Here is a 17,495-nt window from a genome sequence, read left to right as displayed (position 1 = left end):
TGTCGTCACACTGTAGCCTACTGTAGGAGCGCTTCAGCCTCACGCAGGCATGACCAAACACCCGCAGAATCATCCAACCCAGATGCACTTTGCACGGCCAGAGCCATCTGTGCACGGCTGATTAATACATCCATGGGCTGATGTCGACAGTCATCATCTCCAAATAACTACATCATTTAACATTAAGCAGCCTGTTGATTTCTATAGGCTACTTATACATATTTTTCTGAATGTATTATTATTATTATTATTATTATTATTATTATTATTATTATTATTATTACCATCAGTAGGTTATCATATAGCTTAATTTTCAGTGTGCACTTCCAACACAATATATTAGCAATAGCCAATATTTAAAAAAGTATTACACATTCCACATCAAAAAGGAGCCGGGAGAAGAAACCCCTTATTATCTTAGTAAACTATGGCTGACACTCTAAATGCTCTCTTTATTCTTCACTTTCTTTCCCGTCTGACGTTCATTGTTCTAATTTGTATTCACGACATTCTTATGGAAATGATAACGATGATGGGATTCTTATTTTCATTCCAGTCAATTTGTTTTTGGACCCCAGAAGAGTGACGCGTATCTCCTCGTCGCCTCCGATCGACTCGCTCGACGCTCGACTCGCTCACTGTACACCAAACTCGCTGCGCTCTGACCAACGCAACTTTTGCAGAGACTCCTCTCACTCCACAGACATGTCGCACAATAGCTGAAGTAAACCTGTCACCGCGGCTCATCATCTGAGCCTCCAGTAAGACACCGCCGGTGGGATTGGACTCGCACAGCCTCTCTCGTCTCTGTCGCTCTCCCCTCGCATCGGACCCTACGCTTGGAAACGCCTGGATATGAATTATGAGCATTTTCCTCACTAATGAACTGGGCCAGTAATGCAGGAGACCGCGGCGACTCTCTCATCAGTGTTTCAAGATGGCAGATTTTCATTGAGTTTTGAACAGAAATCTCGCTTTATTTTTTTGCCATGAATAACAGAAACCCTTGCACCGATGGCCCCTGTATACGAAGGTAAGATGCTTTTGGAAATGTGCTGTTTATTTTTTCTCGCTCTCTCTCTCTCCCTGTGCGGAGCTCTGTCACTGTCCGAGCCTACTGTATCAATTGTAATACGACTGAATTGTGGTTGATACGGAGAGAGAGAGAGAGAGAGAGAGAGAGAGAAAGAGAAAGAAAGGTGCGTTGCACCCTTTCCTCTTTCAGTAAAAACAAATCATTAAACGTACATGCTATATTCACATTATATCAGGCTACCTAAACCTACTTCAAGTCGGCTGTCAGAAACCCCTGCAGCACTGTGCATTAGTGCTGGTAGTCCCAGTTAAATAATAGGAGTAAATACTCCGCTACCAGTCTGAGCTGGGTCTGTTAAAATAGCGCTGATAAAGCAGCAAAACCCTCCCGAATAAGGTCAAAGACAAGCATATGTTTCACATACAGTAGTCGGCATGTTTCCAAATGTTATGTTTTGTCCTCACGTTGGTTCCTGGTACACATTATATAGGCTAGAAGGAATGAAAGAAGGTCGGAGATCGGTGCGATTGTCGCCTCTATTCACTCTCATTCTTCTATCTTCATATATTTTTTTTTCACACCAATCTTAACACCGAGTGACTTTAGATCTTTCAGTGCCTCTCTTGTGAATTGATTCAAGCAAGCTTAAATACAGCGTATATTCGCGATCGCTGCAGCATTGTAGCTGTGACTAATCCAATTGAGAGAATGCTACCCCGCATGCTTCTCTAAATTGTTTGCTTCTGTCATACAGGTTTAAAAAATATATATTTCACACAGTCATTCACACACAAACAATGTGCGTGCTTTGCAATGTCGTTGCAAGGTGGGTTATAAATGTTACAGTGGAAGCGGCCCATTATAATCCGTGCATGATCTGGGGTCTGTGACTGGTACAGCAACTACACAAATAATAGCTACCGTGAGGTTAAATGGTATGATAAAACAGCGTCATTGGTATAATAAGATTGCATGTCATTTGATGCTAGATTTTGCTTTAATTCCGCTGTAGTAATGTACCATTCAGATGTAATATAGGCTATACTTACTGTAGCCTGTAGAGATGCTTTTTCTGACATATAGCCTTACAATAAGACAGTTAACCTCTGACAGTATTCCCAAAGGAAATACAGGTTTACATGCTGATCAAAAGCTTATGCAAACTGAATAGTAGCACAAAGCAAATGATGACCCTTGATCTTTATAATATTTGTTTTTTGAGCAGCCTTATGTTTGATATCTTCTTGTCAACTCTATAGTCCCTCTGCTGGTGTTAAAGGGAACCCCTTGTCTTCTATTCAAAACTACCGTTGAGAAAAAGAACTATTGAAAAGTAATACTACACATTTTAAAGTGGCATTGTAGAAATATCACAAGCAAAAGTGGGTTCTTAAAGGAATGTTTCGGTTATGTAATAGGCTGCAAAAGAAAGACACCGTTATCATGAACAACAATAAGGTTGCTACCAACTCCTCACTAAGTGCTGTTATGTCGCTGGAGGAATATTGTAGTGATTTTTCATTAGGGGCGTTGAAGCTTACAGGCATAGCCCGAGACGATGGCGTTTCAACATGAAAAGGAAAGTTGAAATGAGACTCCTATGCAAAAGGTAATTAGTGTAAATTACGTTCCCGGCTTTTTCCTGCGCTGCGTAGAGGAGGAGAAGAGAAGAGACAGAGGCGACAGGGGGAATTAATTACCTTGCCTGTCCTCCTCAGTGTTGGAGAGGCCTGTTATGTAGAGCAGTCATGGAAATGACAGAGGTCTCCATTGGAAAAAAAAAAAAAAAAAAAAAAAGGGTCTGGGGGGGCCCTTCACGTACACTGAGACTGGCTACTATGGTGATTACTCACCCTCGGCTACAGGGCAACTAATAACTTCAATCCATATGGTTAAATAGCCTGCTATCCTTTTGGTAGTTTAAAATTAAACTCAGAGAGGATTGGTTTAAGTTTGCTTTCACGTTCATAATCACTGATTACGGATTATTTGTTTAACCACGCTGGAGATTTTCAGGAATGTCAAGTGGTTATTGTGTCCTGGTTCCTGTTTTTTTTTTTTATGTTTGCCTTTGGTCCTTCTTGGCCCGGACAGAAGGCCATATCAGGCGGTCCTGCTGGCAGGCAGGGCAGTGGTCTGGTCACCCAGGGAGCCTGCTCTCATAACCCAAACTGACACCTTGATGGATGTCTGATGAACGGAGCAGATCCAGCCGCCCCCAGCTGTGGAAAAAGCTAATATTCACACACCGCCAAACCCTGCCTGCCCTCTTCTCTAGATATTGGTGTTGTGGTGTGCTCGTGCCTGCATATGCATTTGTCTCTATCTGCGTATGCGCCCACAACACGTGTGCTGTCACCCATTTGCAGGGCAGCCCTGCGAGATGATTAAGACGGCTGCTGCCGAGCTGGGCAACTTCATTTGCAGATCTGCTTCTCACAGGTCTACCAGTATACTTATTCCAGGGAGGATTCATTCATTCACGCCTGGAAAAATGGACAGAGTATGACTCAGAGGCTGATGATGATAGTGGTGACAGGCGCTGCAGCATCCCAGGCAGATTAATGTTTTCTCCATCCACACGGCCATTATGCGTTAATGCCGACTTTGTGTTACCCCGTGGTTTCCAGGTATGGGGAATGCACAGTGCCCTGGTTTGAGGGGATGTTACTCCTCTGAGGACAGAAGGACAGACTTTCTCAGATACTGCACTCAACTCCGTCTCTGTCTCCCTTCCTCTTCCCCTCACGCTTGCTTGGACCCGCTTGATTGATATCTTCCTAGCAGGCCACGACCCAGACTTAGACTCCAAGGTTGCAGCTTTTTAAACTTTGATTAGAATAGCAGGAAGAACCCTGGGGGCCTTCTGGGAATGGGGGAGGGGGGGCAGGCCAGGGCTGAGCCCTGTGGCAGAGTCGGGGGGATACCGAGGAGGGTCTCTCTTCCTGACTGTTATGACAAGCAGGGTGGTGTGTTTAGCTTTTCACTGTCCGCTGCGGAGAAAGAGAAAGGCCTGGGGAGAGAGGATAGCTCAACAGTTAGAAAGAGATGGGCCGATAGTTAAATAGTTCACAGGAAACAACAGTCTTCGCTCTGCAAATCCTTGTAGGTGCCATTGTGAATGTTTATCTCTTGTTTTTTGAACTGTCACTCAGCGGTTTGTTGACCTGATGCATCACCTCATGACTTGTTTGGAAGGGTGATGATGAAAATGGATAAGCTGTCTTTACAAGTATCGCTTTTGCATTATTCAACGCTTTTTATCTGAAAAGGAAAAGAAATCCAGTGTTCGGGGATCCTTTGTGCTATTGATTTGTTGAAGCATTTAGTAGAAGAAGCTGAGGCTTTGGAGGGAGATAGAATGTGAGTGTGAGATGAGGTGTGTCTATGTGTGTGTGTGTGTGTGTGTAGCTCTCAGTTGAAGACAAGGCAATATGGGAGCTCTCTAATGTGCTGAAATAGTTCACAGGTGTGATCTGAGGGTTTTTGGAAACAGATGAATCTGAACAGAAATGACAGGTTAGTAGAGGCCAGTCTGACACAGGAGGCCCAGCCTTGACTATGAGCAGAATACTTCAGGCTATTTCAACAGGCTCAACTTTTCATATACTCTTTTCAGCACAAATTTCTCTGGAGTAAAACTGCCTGCAGTACTCCAGCACATCATTCTTCTGGCTCTTTTTTTTTTTTTTTTTACATTGGAGGAAATTCAATTGAGATGCAAGGGGACTTTGCAATTCTCATTTTCTCTTCAGTCAATAAGCCTCCTGTTTTAGTGCTTCTGCCATATGTTTCAGACGTCTCTCGGAAACAACTCTGAAAGCCGGGCTCCAAGGTCCTTGAAGCGGGAGACCACATCAATTGCTGACATTAGTTGTTTTTTTTTTTTATCGAAGGGAAAGGGGGGGAGGCTGGCTGTGATGGAGCCTCGACCCTGTCGACTGCTTACACAAGGCATTTCCGTGTTGGTTGTCATGCATGTGTGAAGGTCCTTTTTTTCCCTGCACTGTTGTTTCACACTGTGTATGGTGTCAGCCTGTGTGGAACAGTTGCCCCTGGCTCTGCCTAGCAGTGCAACGACTCCAGGCTCCGTTAAGGAGGAAAGTAGTGTAGCAGCAGGCAACGTCTGTATGGATTTAAGTTGCAAATATGAGATATCTGCATTGAACAACTTGATTAAAACACATCACGTGACCCTTGATCAATGGAATTAGCACACACAACCCACAGTTTTTAAATTCTTTGGAAGCTGACTGTGTCATTTATTCTCTAAAAGGATTTGGTAGCATTTTTCTTGCTCCTAGTCGGGGTGCCACATATTACCTCAAACATGTATTTGAGGATCAGCGTGAGAGACGAAAAAAAAGATGAATGTCCCTCTTAAATCTAGATAACTTCCACTTGCTAAAAGTAATGGAATAGCCGCTTTACAGCGAGGAGGAGAGTAGCATCTGTGAAAAAGTGCTGAGATTCTCCGCACCTTATGACATATCCATTGCTTTGATCTGCTATGAAAGCCACAGTTCAAACAAAGTTCCACATTTTATTGCTTCTCAACACAGCACAGAGTAAATGGAGCCTTTTGTTAACTTGGGCCTGCTAAGAAATAATTACAGAGAGATTCCTTTAGCATAAAGGGCACTCACTATGCTGAAGGTCTATCTATATTTAAGTGAATAATATTGCACAGTGCAGCATGAGCATGTTCTACATTTTACACACAGGCCATATGGTATATTGCAATGCACTTTGAAATCATTATTCGCCAATGACCCTGCCGATTCCACCCCCACCCCCACCCATGCTTCCCTGCCCCACCCCCACACCTATCTTTTATCTGTCCTTCCATCCCGTTTGTTGATAAGCCGAGAGGCCATTGGCCAGAACACATGGTGCCCATGTGACACTTCAGCAACAGCCTGACGGCCAGATTGGAAGCCCGCATGTGTGTGTGTGTGTGTGTGTGTGTGTGTGTGTGTGTGTGTGTGTGTGTATGTGTGTGCGTGCGTGTGTGTGTGTAAGAGGAGGCTGGTTTGAGAAGAGGTCTAACTACTGTAGCTTTTTGTTCTCCCTAATCATAACCCCCATCCAAAAGCCCTCAGACTCCCCCATCGCTTCCCGCCTCACTCAGTCCCCCCTGGCTTGTCTTATTGCCATCACTAACTCCCCCCCTCAAACCAAACCACCAACTTGTTTGTGGCACACATTGTCCCAGGTCCTAATCCTATTGTTTGTAATAATGTCCCCCCCCATACCAGTCCATTTGACATCGCACTCTCTGGAAGAGAGCTGCCGCTGCTGGCTGTATTTATCATCGGCTAATTTGGCCTTCCAACTTGACACGTCACATTGCACATGCACATGCGAAGCTTGTAAAAAAAAAGAAAGTTGAACAAAGCCTTGAATGTGGTGCAAAGACAACAGATGATGTAAGGTACTACAGTGGGATGGCAAAGGCAACTACTCCACTCACAGCCACTTCATCTAAACAAAAGATCCTAACCGTCTCTTCATATTACACGAAGCGCGGAGTGAGAAATGGTTTGCGGTTTTTAATCAAGCCTTTCATAACCTCCACACGCTTCCTCTTCTTCGGAGTGAAGGAGACAGTGTGTGTTGGGGAATGGGGGGGGATAGAGAAGGATAGAGAAGGAGAGGGGGAGCGTTTACAGACCGATACAACGAAACATAGAATTACACAGTAAGATTAGGGCACTGAGGTGTTTTCTTGAGGTTTTTCTCATATTCAGCGACACAGACACAGCTATGGGCTCGGCCATGTCCAGCCAATGTGGACTAAATGCCACGGCCAGCCCCATCACCACTCCTGGCTTCGGCCCCTCTCGGTCATGGAAGGGAAGTGGAGCGATAGGTGGCTGCTGGCGGGCCCCTTCACAGATGGCTGCAGGTACAGCGCTACGCTTGGCTGATAGCCAAAGGACTTCAAAGCTCAGACGAGCGCTCAAGCCCATTTCTGTCCAGAGCCAGGAGGCAAGACGGCAACAGACGAGGACCGAGGTAGTCAAAAGAGTCAACAGGCATGGAAATCAGCAGCTTTAGCCCTTTTCCTTTTTCATCCTATTGCTGTTTGTGCAATATTTGCTCTCATGTTCTTTCTCACATACAATCATACTCCACTTCTCATCTTCTTATTCCAACTCCCCCTTCTTTTTCTACATGCTGTGTGATTATTCTATTACCCTGAAAGCAGTTGTGATGACACATCCCCACGCTAGCCAGAAATGGAAATAAAATGTGGCGGCCACTATTAAAGCGAAGCGTCCCTCCCTCTCAAGTGATGTCTTTTTTTTTCCTTAATTTGGTTCAGACCAGGGATTCTCTTAGGAATCCTGTATTAATTAGTAAAAAAAAATCTGTTTCACTATATAGTAAACTCACAAGTTACATGTCAAAAAGAGGCAGGAGGTGCATGTGACAAAGTGTGTTGTAGCAAGCACTCCGAGGTTTTAAGAATTATAGTCATGAAATAATGGTCTCCTATATCTATTTGATATTCACCTATGGGAAGAAAATGATTTCTTCGTTACCACTTAAGCCTGGAAACCAAGCTTTGGTGAGCTTTTAAGGGATAAAGTAGAGAGAAAGAGAGAGAGAAATAGATGTTAAAAAGTAATTGATTCAATTAGTCTATCCTGTGGCTCCTCTGATACCACTGCAGTACTGACACGAGAAAACGCTGAATGGCCTAACTGTAAGAAATGTTTTCTCGCAGCTGCCTAAAGATCTTTGAAGACATTTAGTAACATTCAGTTGCAGCATAAGTGAATGATTATGGTTGCTCAATGGCAGTTTGAAGCTTTTTTTTATTCATAAATGCAATATTTAGGATCTTCAGAAATGTTTGAAGAAATCCAGTTTCAACAAAGGCTTTCTTCAGCCATTTTATTTAAGTAGATTTATAGTAGAAGTATGGACTGTTATTATAGGTATATATTTTATTCTGAAAGTTCCAACAAAGTGCTTTCTTCAGTCGTTTTATTTAAGTATTTATAGTAGAAGCATGCACTGTTATTATAGGTATATATTTTATTCTGAAACTTCCAACAAAGTGCTTTTTTCAGTCGTTTTATCTTAGTAGAGTGGAAGCATGCACTCTTTGCTTAGCTTTGAAGAACTTTAGTGCTCACAAAACAAAAACAGTAGTGACATTTATTGCTGAAAATGTTCCTCATACACTCCTTGTATAAGTATGGCCTACATTATTATAAAACTTAAGTATGCATTCATGGAAAACTTAACTAAACAGAATTCAGGAAGCAATAGCGGTGCCCGGTTATGTTTCTGGCTGCAAGTGTGTTTCAGCATTAAAAACAGGCTACACACCTTTTTAGATCCACTCCACACTTCAAAGCCTCAGGCACCGTCATGGCCAGCCAGCAGCTCCGCCTGGCAGCCTTTTGAACTGACCCCTCCATTCAGCCTGAGAGACAGAGAGTGAGAGGGAGAATGGCGGAGAGACAGGGAGTGACAGAGATTGAAAAAAGGAAGGCAGAAAATGGAGGGAGGGAGGCAGTGGAGCCGGGGTGGAGAGATGAATACCCTCTTGTCGGGGGCCCATGGGCCTCAGGGGCACTGCCAGAGGTCAGGGGAGCTTGGGGTGGGGGGGGTGGTTTAGCGGTTGGTGTGGGGGTCAGTTGTCTAAGAGGGATTTTGTGGTGTTGGGGGTCGTAGATCTCACCCCTCGTCTCCTTTAACCTGTCTACTCCTTACATCTTGGACCCGTGACAGAGCCCAGCAGCTGCTAACACACACAAACATGCTTCCACCACCTCCATCAATTTAAGAGAAGCTGTCCCAGAAAAAGGCCAAAGTTGACCTTTAGCTGTGGACCTGTTCTCTTTTCTTTACACCTCCAGAGCGGTCCAGGCCAGGCACTTTTATTTTTTTTATTTTTTATTTTTTTTTACCTCATTAGGGAGACATGAGACAAAATGTCAGGAGGAGTTCTGCATTCATACACATTAAATGTAAAGACATTTGGCACAAACATGGCAGGGTTAAGTGGCATCCATTTCAGTAACATGAACCTCATTCAGATCCTTTCAACATTTGAATCGCCTGGACAAAAAAATACCCACAGCTAGGCTAACACACTAGTAGCATTCCTATCTTTATTCACAGTAAAGCATCTTATAGTATGATGAATTATTATGTACCGGCTTCCCACAGGTCATCCTTTCCATCTGTTAAAATCTGGGATTTCAGACCACAGGAACATACCCAAACTTGCAAATTTGTACAGTAGATGGATCTTGGTTCCTGTAATTTGCTAAACAAAGTTCGTCATAATGGTTAAAAATAACAACAACTTCTCTTCTCCTTTTGAAAGTGTTAACCTTTTATGCAAGCCAATTCAAATGTGTATTTCTCATACGCTCAATGTGTGGGAGTTAAACTGATGGTCAGAATAGCCATTTCCTGCCTGGCTTTGGCTGCTATTTGCGACTGCGAGGACACTGTAAATATAATCGGCTAAGGCCGTGATTTTCACGCTGAATCAGACGCAGAGGGCTGAGTTGGCTAGCCATGTTTAATACCTCAGCTCTGCGGCCAAAAAGACTCAACAGCCATGTTTACGACACACTGTCAGTTGGATTAAGGACACATATGGTATGTGAGTATGTGAGTATGTGAGTATGTGTGCTATAATCTTTTAAAAGCTGTTTGAATACATAGCACGGTGGGCGTACCTTGTCAAAGAAAAGACAGACAGAAATGAGAGAAGCTACAGAAAGAGAGAAGGTTAAAAGGAAGATGATAAAGAGAGATTAGGAGATTAAAACAAGTTATCAAGAATGTATATGGATGAGTCACCTGCAGCATGAAAGCAGGAGTGCATGTTGAGGCATTTTAGAGGGAGGAAAAAAAAGGCATCTGTAGTCTAAATTAGTCTGATCTGTGGCCTTAATAGGCCCCAAGCAGCAGCTTCACACACCCCGCTGAAATACCACACACTCTTGTCGCCTGGGGAGGCATGTCCACCATCTCCAGCTTGTATTTGATAGCACTGGGAGGCGGGGTATACTGGGGGAGACAGGGGAGCAGAAGGCCAACCGCATGTGGGGGTTATAAAGAGCTCTGATGTGAAATGGATAGAAGTTGCCTGTTTCTTCCTCCATCTTCTGCCATCTTTGAGGCAGTTAAAACTGGGCTTCATGCACCAGCATCAGCGCTAATCATTATCAAACACATGGACTCACCTGTGTGTCACATCTTGTCATTCAAGAACACCCTGCGCCATCCTGGTTTCAAGCCGCCGACTTGCACGTAACCGAGAGCTGAAAGTAACAGCCAGGCATTGGTTTGTTTTATCAGCTGTGCATAAAACAAACAAGAAAAAAAAAACTGTGGGGAATTATTCATGAATATCTTTTCCTAGCAACACATTCCTTTTTTTCAAACTAAATCCCTATCAGTTTGCTGTTTGAATACAGTGTTTTGGAAATACAGGAAGTGGTGGCCCTGCCTGTGTGTGATTGGTCCCCAGGTGCCTTGGCAGGTTGGACTGGTTCCTCTGTTGTCGGGGTTAATCGCAGCATTTTTAAGGGGTGGGGCATCAGATTAGTCCCTCTGTTTTTGTGTGTGTGTGTGTGTGTGTGTGTGTGTGTGTGTGTGTGTGTGTGTGTGTGTGTGTGTTTTGGGTGGTGGTTTCATGCATGTTGTTACTACACAGCTAAGATGTGCTAAGACACACGTGGAGTCTCAGAAATAGAAATACTGTAGAAATATGGCAGAGATGTATGTCTGTGGTTACACGCCTACTGTCATGTGCACACACAAATTCTGCACACGTGCAGAGAGTTGTGCGCCCGGTGATGTATGCATCCAACAAGCAGAAGTCAGGCATTATTGCAGCTGTCTCTATCGGATAGTCATGCAGATGCAGACTTTAGCCGCTTTCCGACCGGAGGGATTTTTGCAGTTCCTAGAACATAACGTTCCTAAAAGCCCTTTTTTTTCTCGTGTTCCGACTGGACCAATTTGGGGATTATTAAATTCCTCTGGCCGCAGTTCCTGTAACTCTTTCAGCTCCTACTTCAGGGCAAGGTCTTTTCCCTTTTCTGCATAGTGGTGGTTAGATGGCTGTGTTATAATAATAAAAGGTCAGTTCCTGTGGACACTTGGCCAGTGTGAATGTAAATGGCAAAACCGGTTTTGGGGGAAAGTAGTTAGCAGTACTGTTTAGAAGTGGACTGTTCCTATAACTACGTTCCTGTAACTACTTGGTCGGAAAGAGGCTTTTGACCACTAAGTTCAAGAACACACCCAAAAACAGGGCAGGGTGGGGCAATGATGCCGTGTTCCCTCCAACTGACATCTTTCCCTGCAACTGTCTCCGTCTTTGCCTTCAGCTTTTACTGTCGCTGTTTGACTTTTCTTACTGCAAATAGTACTCCAAAAATGTAGTGAAGAGTGAAGACTATTAACTCACGTAACACTTTAGATTTGATAACCATATTAGTGGGGTTAATACAAATCTGACCCTCACAAACTGAATACCTTTGGAATGCATAAGGCAACCCACGTATAATTAACTAGGGATCACACGAAATGAAAATCATGGTGTATTATTTATATTTAAATTCCTTTGTTCAGTTTTTTTCTCTGTCAGTTGATCGTTTTTGTCTGACAATATAATTATATGTGTGTGTCCAGGAAGAGGTTAGACCCTTTAGAAATAAAATTAAAGTCTCCATCTCTGAAAAACATCATTCTACTCCCGTAGCTTACAGGAACCCGGCTCCTTGTGTTTGTGTGTTTGTGTGTCCCTGTGTGAACGTCGGCATCATTGTATTTCAATTTGTGTTTGCATATCGCCGGCTTTTGTCCTTCACTTAGTGAAGTGCCATCCTTTCAAAACCTCAGGTTGCGCTACGTTGCAAGGGCAGCAAACACGGCTCATCAGGTGTGTCCTCCCCTAATGTTGTCTGTGTTGGGTTACTGTTTCTTGCCTGCACTTCTCATAAGTTGATCTCAGTTATAGTCCATATTGTGTCCAGCTGTCATTGTTGATCCTAATGACATAAGAGGAAGTGTGGTGTGGCGGGGCGTTTCGTACTGTGTGCACATGATAAGCATTCTGGAGAACGGCTGTGTTATCAGGTGTGTGTCCCTGCGTGGCCCAGCACTGTTTGTAGTCACAGCCCGATGCATACAGTGGACGTTGATGGTAGTGCAGCTGAGTCGTGAATCAACAGGGGCCTTTGGTTTATGGTTGGTCACGTTTTCAGCCCTCTTCAGTTCTCATTTTATGCTGCCACACAAGACTTCTGCACAGAACAAATAGTTTTTCTGTTGCACTCTCAATGTTTTACTTCTGCTGCAGCAAGGGCATTTATTACAAGGCCTCTTTCTTTCTTTCTTTCTTTCTTTCTTTCTTTCTTTCTTTCTGTCTGTCTGTCTGTCTGTCTGTCTGTCTGTCTGTCTGTCTGTCTTTCTTTCTTTCTTTCTTTCTTGGTGAGGAGGAAGTTGGGTGCTGTGCTTTGCTACACTCGTGATTTGATTAATAAGAAAGCCAGCTCAAGCAGAGCCACTCTGCCACCCCTTCCTCCTCCTCCTCCTCATCTCCCGCTCCTCTCTCCTCCACCCCTGTGCCTCGGTTCAGCGCCTGGATAGGCTGACCTGGCAGTATAAACAAGGCAGGGTTTTTCTAACACCACTTGTTTTATGACCACACTTACAACGTTAATGTTTACCTCCTTATCTACTGACAGTTACCAAGGAGAGCAGGTTTGCAGCTTTACTTTTAGATTTAAGTGATCATTGCCTAGTTTATAAAAGAAAGTTTATAATCGCCACACCGACGGATGTGAATGTGTGTGGCTGTACGGGCCTCTTGGTATTGGTGCTCCTGTGTGTGTGTGTGTGTGTGTGTGTATATGTGTGTGTGGGTCTGTTCTTGCTTATGTATCTATGCGTGTGCATTTGGATTAGTGCTGACCACACATGTTATCTCACTGCCAGCACAACATGTTGTGTCTTTGGCTGTTTGCTTCCAGGAAAGGGAGAGTTGAGGGAGTGTCACATTTACAGCAGGCATGTTGCTGATTTACGAGATAAGAAGCCCTGTATGTGTCCGTCAAAATGGCATCCACATTTCCTCGTACGCTGTCAATATGCTAGATGGATATTTGCCCTCTTTTGTGTGTTTGTAACAGACACATGGCGAGCCAATTCCGACTGGTCAAATACTGTGGTCAGGATGAGCATAAAGGCTGTTGGAGCAGAAGCCTGCATGACAGCATCTCCCCGCGAGCTCGTCTGATGCATTATTCTATAAATAAGCAGAGATGAGAGAGCTAAAAAGGCAGGCATGATGGTCAATAGTGGCCGGGTAAGAGAGAGAGAGAGAGAGAGGGGGGAAACTATGCAGTGTCAAGCTCCAGCTCCCATACTGAGAGCAGAACTTAGGCAGGAGGCAGGAAGGACTCCTCAGTGGTGCGTTCAACTGTTGCGTTTAAGTCAGTGTCCTCGCTACAGGTTTTCCACCAGTGGTTCTGTTGGCCATGATACCCATGTACATGTAGATACAAATGGGTGACAAATGAAAAGAAAAGCTGAAAAAAAAAGGAGTTAAGAAACAAATGCAGTGGCTCACTAAATGGTTTGATTACCAAATAGATGTGGCAAAAATTTCAATAATGTCCCTTGCATTCCTAAATATTTTTCTCAGCTTTATTTTAGAGGCTTCCATAGTTTAGGGGTACTAATGCAAAGAGCAGCTAGCCTCGATCCGACCTTGTAAAACCCCGAGCTATCCATAATCATGCTGGCAGATATGTAATGCTGGAATTTCCCATAAGAGGAACACGCCAGCTCTGTGTCTGTCCATCTATCCTTGTGTCCATCAGTGCCTGTGATTATCCTGTCAGGCTCTCAGTCACACAGGGTTGACACTGCTCTGTGACGCAACGTGAGTCATATGCAGTGGCCTTTGCAGTCTCCCATACTGAAAACACCTACGGTATGGGAGAGTTTGGGCTGACACGTTAGACACTTCACTTCCAAATGAGTGAATGTCTTTTGGAAGAATGGTGTCTCCCCTCCACAAGATTTCCTTGGAGAATCTGAGGGTGAGTTGAAGCTGTTCTGGTGACCCAATACCTTACTGAGACATATTACGTTGGTCTTTCCTTTAATTTCTCTTCCATCTCTATGTGACAGGGAGTTCAGAAAAGTGATGGAGGTGCGGCAAGTAGCGCCACAGTGTAGTGCTCCAACACCCACGTGCAAACAGCAGCGAAGGGTGAGATAATGCATTGTCTAGACAGTCAGAAGTCATTTCATTAGCCAGCGATTTGGCCCACCCTCCGCTCACCCTCCAGTCCTGTGGACACTTGGATGTCCAGTAAGGAGAAGAATCATCAGAGCGTCTCCGTCGGTGTCGGTAGTCATTAGTTAGGCTTTAGTTCATAACCTATTATACTGGAGGGATATATAATTATAACTTTACTATGTAAGTCCACTATAGTGCACTATTCTCTACAACCTTGTTATTCACAGTGTATTTTTCAAGAACATCATCATTTCCAATTCAGTGCAAATAAGTTTTGTCCCCACAACTTACATCTTGGCATTGTAGCCTAAGCTAGCATGCCTGTCTCATAGTCACCATCAACTTCTGTCGCTTCTTCTGTACCTTCATTCTTAAGCCGTAAGCTTGTTTTAATAATAAACAAGTTTGGCTCATTCGGCCATGTCAGCTTTTATAGCTTCTTTTTTTTTATTATTCTGGCCTTTTCAGCTCCCCCTTTTCTCTTTCTATTCTTCATCTTGTCTTTTTCATCTATATATATATATATATATATACTACTGGTCAAAAGTTTGGGGTCACTTAGAAATTTCCATTCCACTCCATTATAGACAGAATACCAGCTGAGATCAGTTGCATTGTTTTTTTAACCAGGGCAGCAGTTTTCAGATTACATTATGTGCTTACATAATTGCAAAATCCTTGACCAACTGCCACTTTGCTCGTTTGAAAGCCACGATGTCTCTCTCTCATGGGTGGGCCAAATTCTCTGGGCGGGCAAAGCAGAGAAAGGGGAGGTAACCTTGCTCCTTATGACCTCATAAGGAGCAAGATTCCAGATCGGCCCATCTGAGCTTTCATTTTCTCAAAGGCAGAGCAGGATACCCAGGGCTCGGTTTACACGTATCGCCATTTCTAGCCACTGGGGGGACCATAGGCAGGCTGGGGGAATGCATATTAATGTTAAAAAAAAACTCATAAAGTGAAATTTTCATGCCATGGGACCTTTAAATTCATGTGTTTACCGAGCCTACCACCGGCCCCTGCAGTGCAACAAACAGCCCGGGCCATTGGGTATCTTCCAGTTTCTCCCCGTCCCTGGGCCTTAGGAAGTAGTCCAAATATATCCAGGCCAGGAAACATCGACCAGACAGACCAGACTGCGGTCTCAAGATATTCTCCTTGGTGATGGCTGGGGTATATATCTAAACTTACAAGCCAGATTTTATGCATTTCTTTTTATCTCAACCTTAAATCTTTTTTATGATTCGTATAAAGCGCAGAACTTTGAGGAGAGGCGCGAATGAGTTGAATGATAAACAGGTTTTTATATTAAAAGTCTATTTGTAATTACAAAGGACTATTTGGCAGGTTTGGTGGTGCCTAAAGGCGTCCTCATCAATACTCTCTGTCATGCTGTCAGCGCAGTATAAATGACGGGTTTAATAAAAGAGAGTAAACAGAAGCAGGTCACAGACTAGAATGTGAGGGCCACTCGTGGACCCGTTCTCCATGCCCTATTCTTCTTCCCTCCCTTTCAGTCCATCTCTAGACCCAGCATGGCATGCAGAACGGCCCTGATCCTCCCAAAAAGAAGATTAACAAACCCCGGACAGAGAAGTAATCTCTCTGAAAACATTGACTCCTACCATTTTAACATGCTGCCTGTAAACAGTGGAAAATGCCTCTCTGGCATGCTTAATTGCAGTATGTGGGACACACAGTGTTTCTTTAGGTATGCTAAATGGAAAGCCTTGGCTACTGAAGGCATTCCAACATTGTAAATGTACAACAATGGACCTTTACAGTTTTTTGTTTGGCATAGGGTTCAGAAATTCAAATAAACTCCAAGAGGACATTTTCAAGGGAAGGTCTCTTGCGCTGTATTGTTTCTGACAACAGGATAGAGGATTTTGGTGTTCAGATTGTAGATCATAAATATGTTATGTTTGAACTCTGACGAGTGATTAATGAGAACTGGAGCCACTTTCCCAATGAAGTATAATTGGTCACATTGTTGCCTGTGTATGTTGTCATGAGATAACATTCCAGCCATTTGACCTCTTACTTTTGGTCCATTTAATTACTTATCTCTTCTCCGCACAGGGCTCTAAACTATGCTGCTGGCTCTGAGTGTTGTTGCAAAAACCAGCTGTGTAGAATTTCTTAAGCTGAATATCCTATGCATTTCTAAATATTTTTCTCAGCGTTATTTTACAGGCTTCCCTAGTTTAGGGAAACGTGTGGCCTTCAGTTCATTGCACTGCGTAGGCAATATCAAGTGAACTCTTTGACCACAGTGTTAAAACTGACAGAGAGTCAATGAGTGACTAAGATCAGGGTTGAGGAGGAATTCATGTGATGCTAATGCAAAGAGCAGCTAGCCTCAATCTGGCCTTGTAAAACCCCGAGCTATCCATAATCATGCTGGCGGATTTGTAATGCTGGAATTTTCCATAAGAGGAACAAGCCAGCTCTGTGTCTGTCCATCCATCTTTGTGTCAGTCAGTCTGTGCCTGTGATTATCCTGTCAGGCTCTCAATCACACACTGTTGACGCTGTTCTGTGACGCAACCCATCATTCAAATTATTTTTAGCGTTAAATCCAGGCACAGGAATTGGTAATCCAAGGAGTGACATCTGGCCTTCGGGGCTTATGTGATTAGCAGAGAGCCTTGCCCCTAATAGCCTAGCGGACAATCTTCATTACCTCTCTGGACTAGCCTACAGGTCTGGTCAGGAAGTGGTTAGGCGTGGGGCACCTAAAGCAACAACAAAAAAAAATAGCTTAATTATTGTTCGGAGCACATATGTGCAGAGATCACGTTTGAGGCTTAAATAAGTATTACAGGAGGCATGGAGGTGCTATGCTGCATCAGCTTCTGTACAACACCCGCCAGGTTTACAGCGAGCCCTCTAATGTGCCCTGCAGCTCCAATCCTGCAGCATTAGGGCTAAGACCAGATGACCACGCAGATAACTAGTAAGTACAAGCAAGGCCATACAGCGACAACAAAAAAAAAAAAAAAAAAAAAAAAAAAAAGAGGAGGAAGAGAGGTTAGGAGAGTTTAAAAACACAAACGAGACAAAGTATAGTGGAGGGCTGCCAACCTCCTACTGAATTAATCATCATCGCCACTCAAAGGGCTAATAATGACAAAGTGACCAGGCATGTCCACTCCTCTC

General features: G+C 43.8%; 1 protein-coding gene across 2 annotated transcripts in view; it reads left to right on the top strand.

The window, feature by feature from the left end:
• The first annotated feature begins 693 nt into the window (after positions 1–693).
• Positions 694–17,495, top strand: part of hipk2 (homeodomain interacting protein kinase 2) — a 77,739-nt gene continuing 60,937 nt past the window's right edge. For both annotated transcript variants that reach the window (XM_028584883.1, XM_028584882.1), the window contains exon 1: positions 694–1,033. In XM_028584883.1, the coding sequence (XP_028440684.1) occupies positions 1,015–1,033 (19 nt within the window). In that variant the 5' untranslated portion in view covers positions 694–1,014. The remainder of the gene's footprint in view (positions 1,034–17,495) is intronic.

The sequence above is a fragment of the Perca flavescens genome, chromosome 8, assembly GCF_004354835.1.
Source record: "Perca flavescens isolate YP-PL-M2 chromosome 8, PFLA_1.0, whole genome shotgun sequence".
NCBI classification, from domain to species: domain Eukaryota; kingdom Metazoa; phylum Chordata; class Actinopteri; order Perciformes; family Percidae; genus Perca; species Perca flavescens.
The sequence above is the reverse complement of the archived record's forward strand: the minus strand, read 5'-3'. Positions and strand labels throughout refer to the sequence as shown.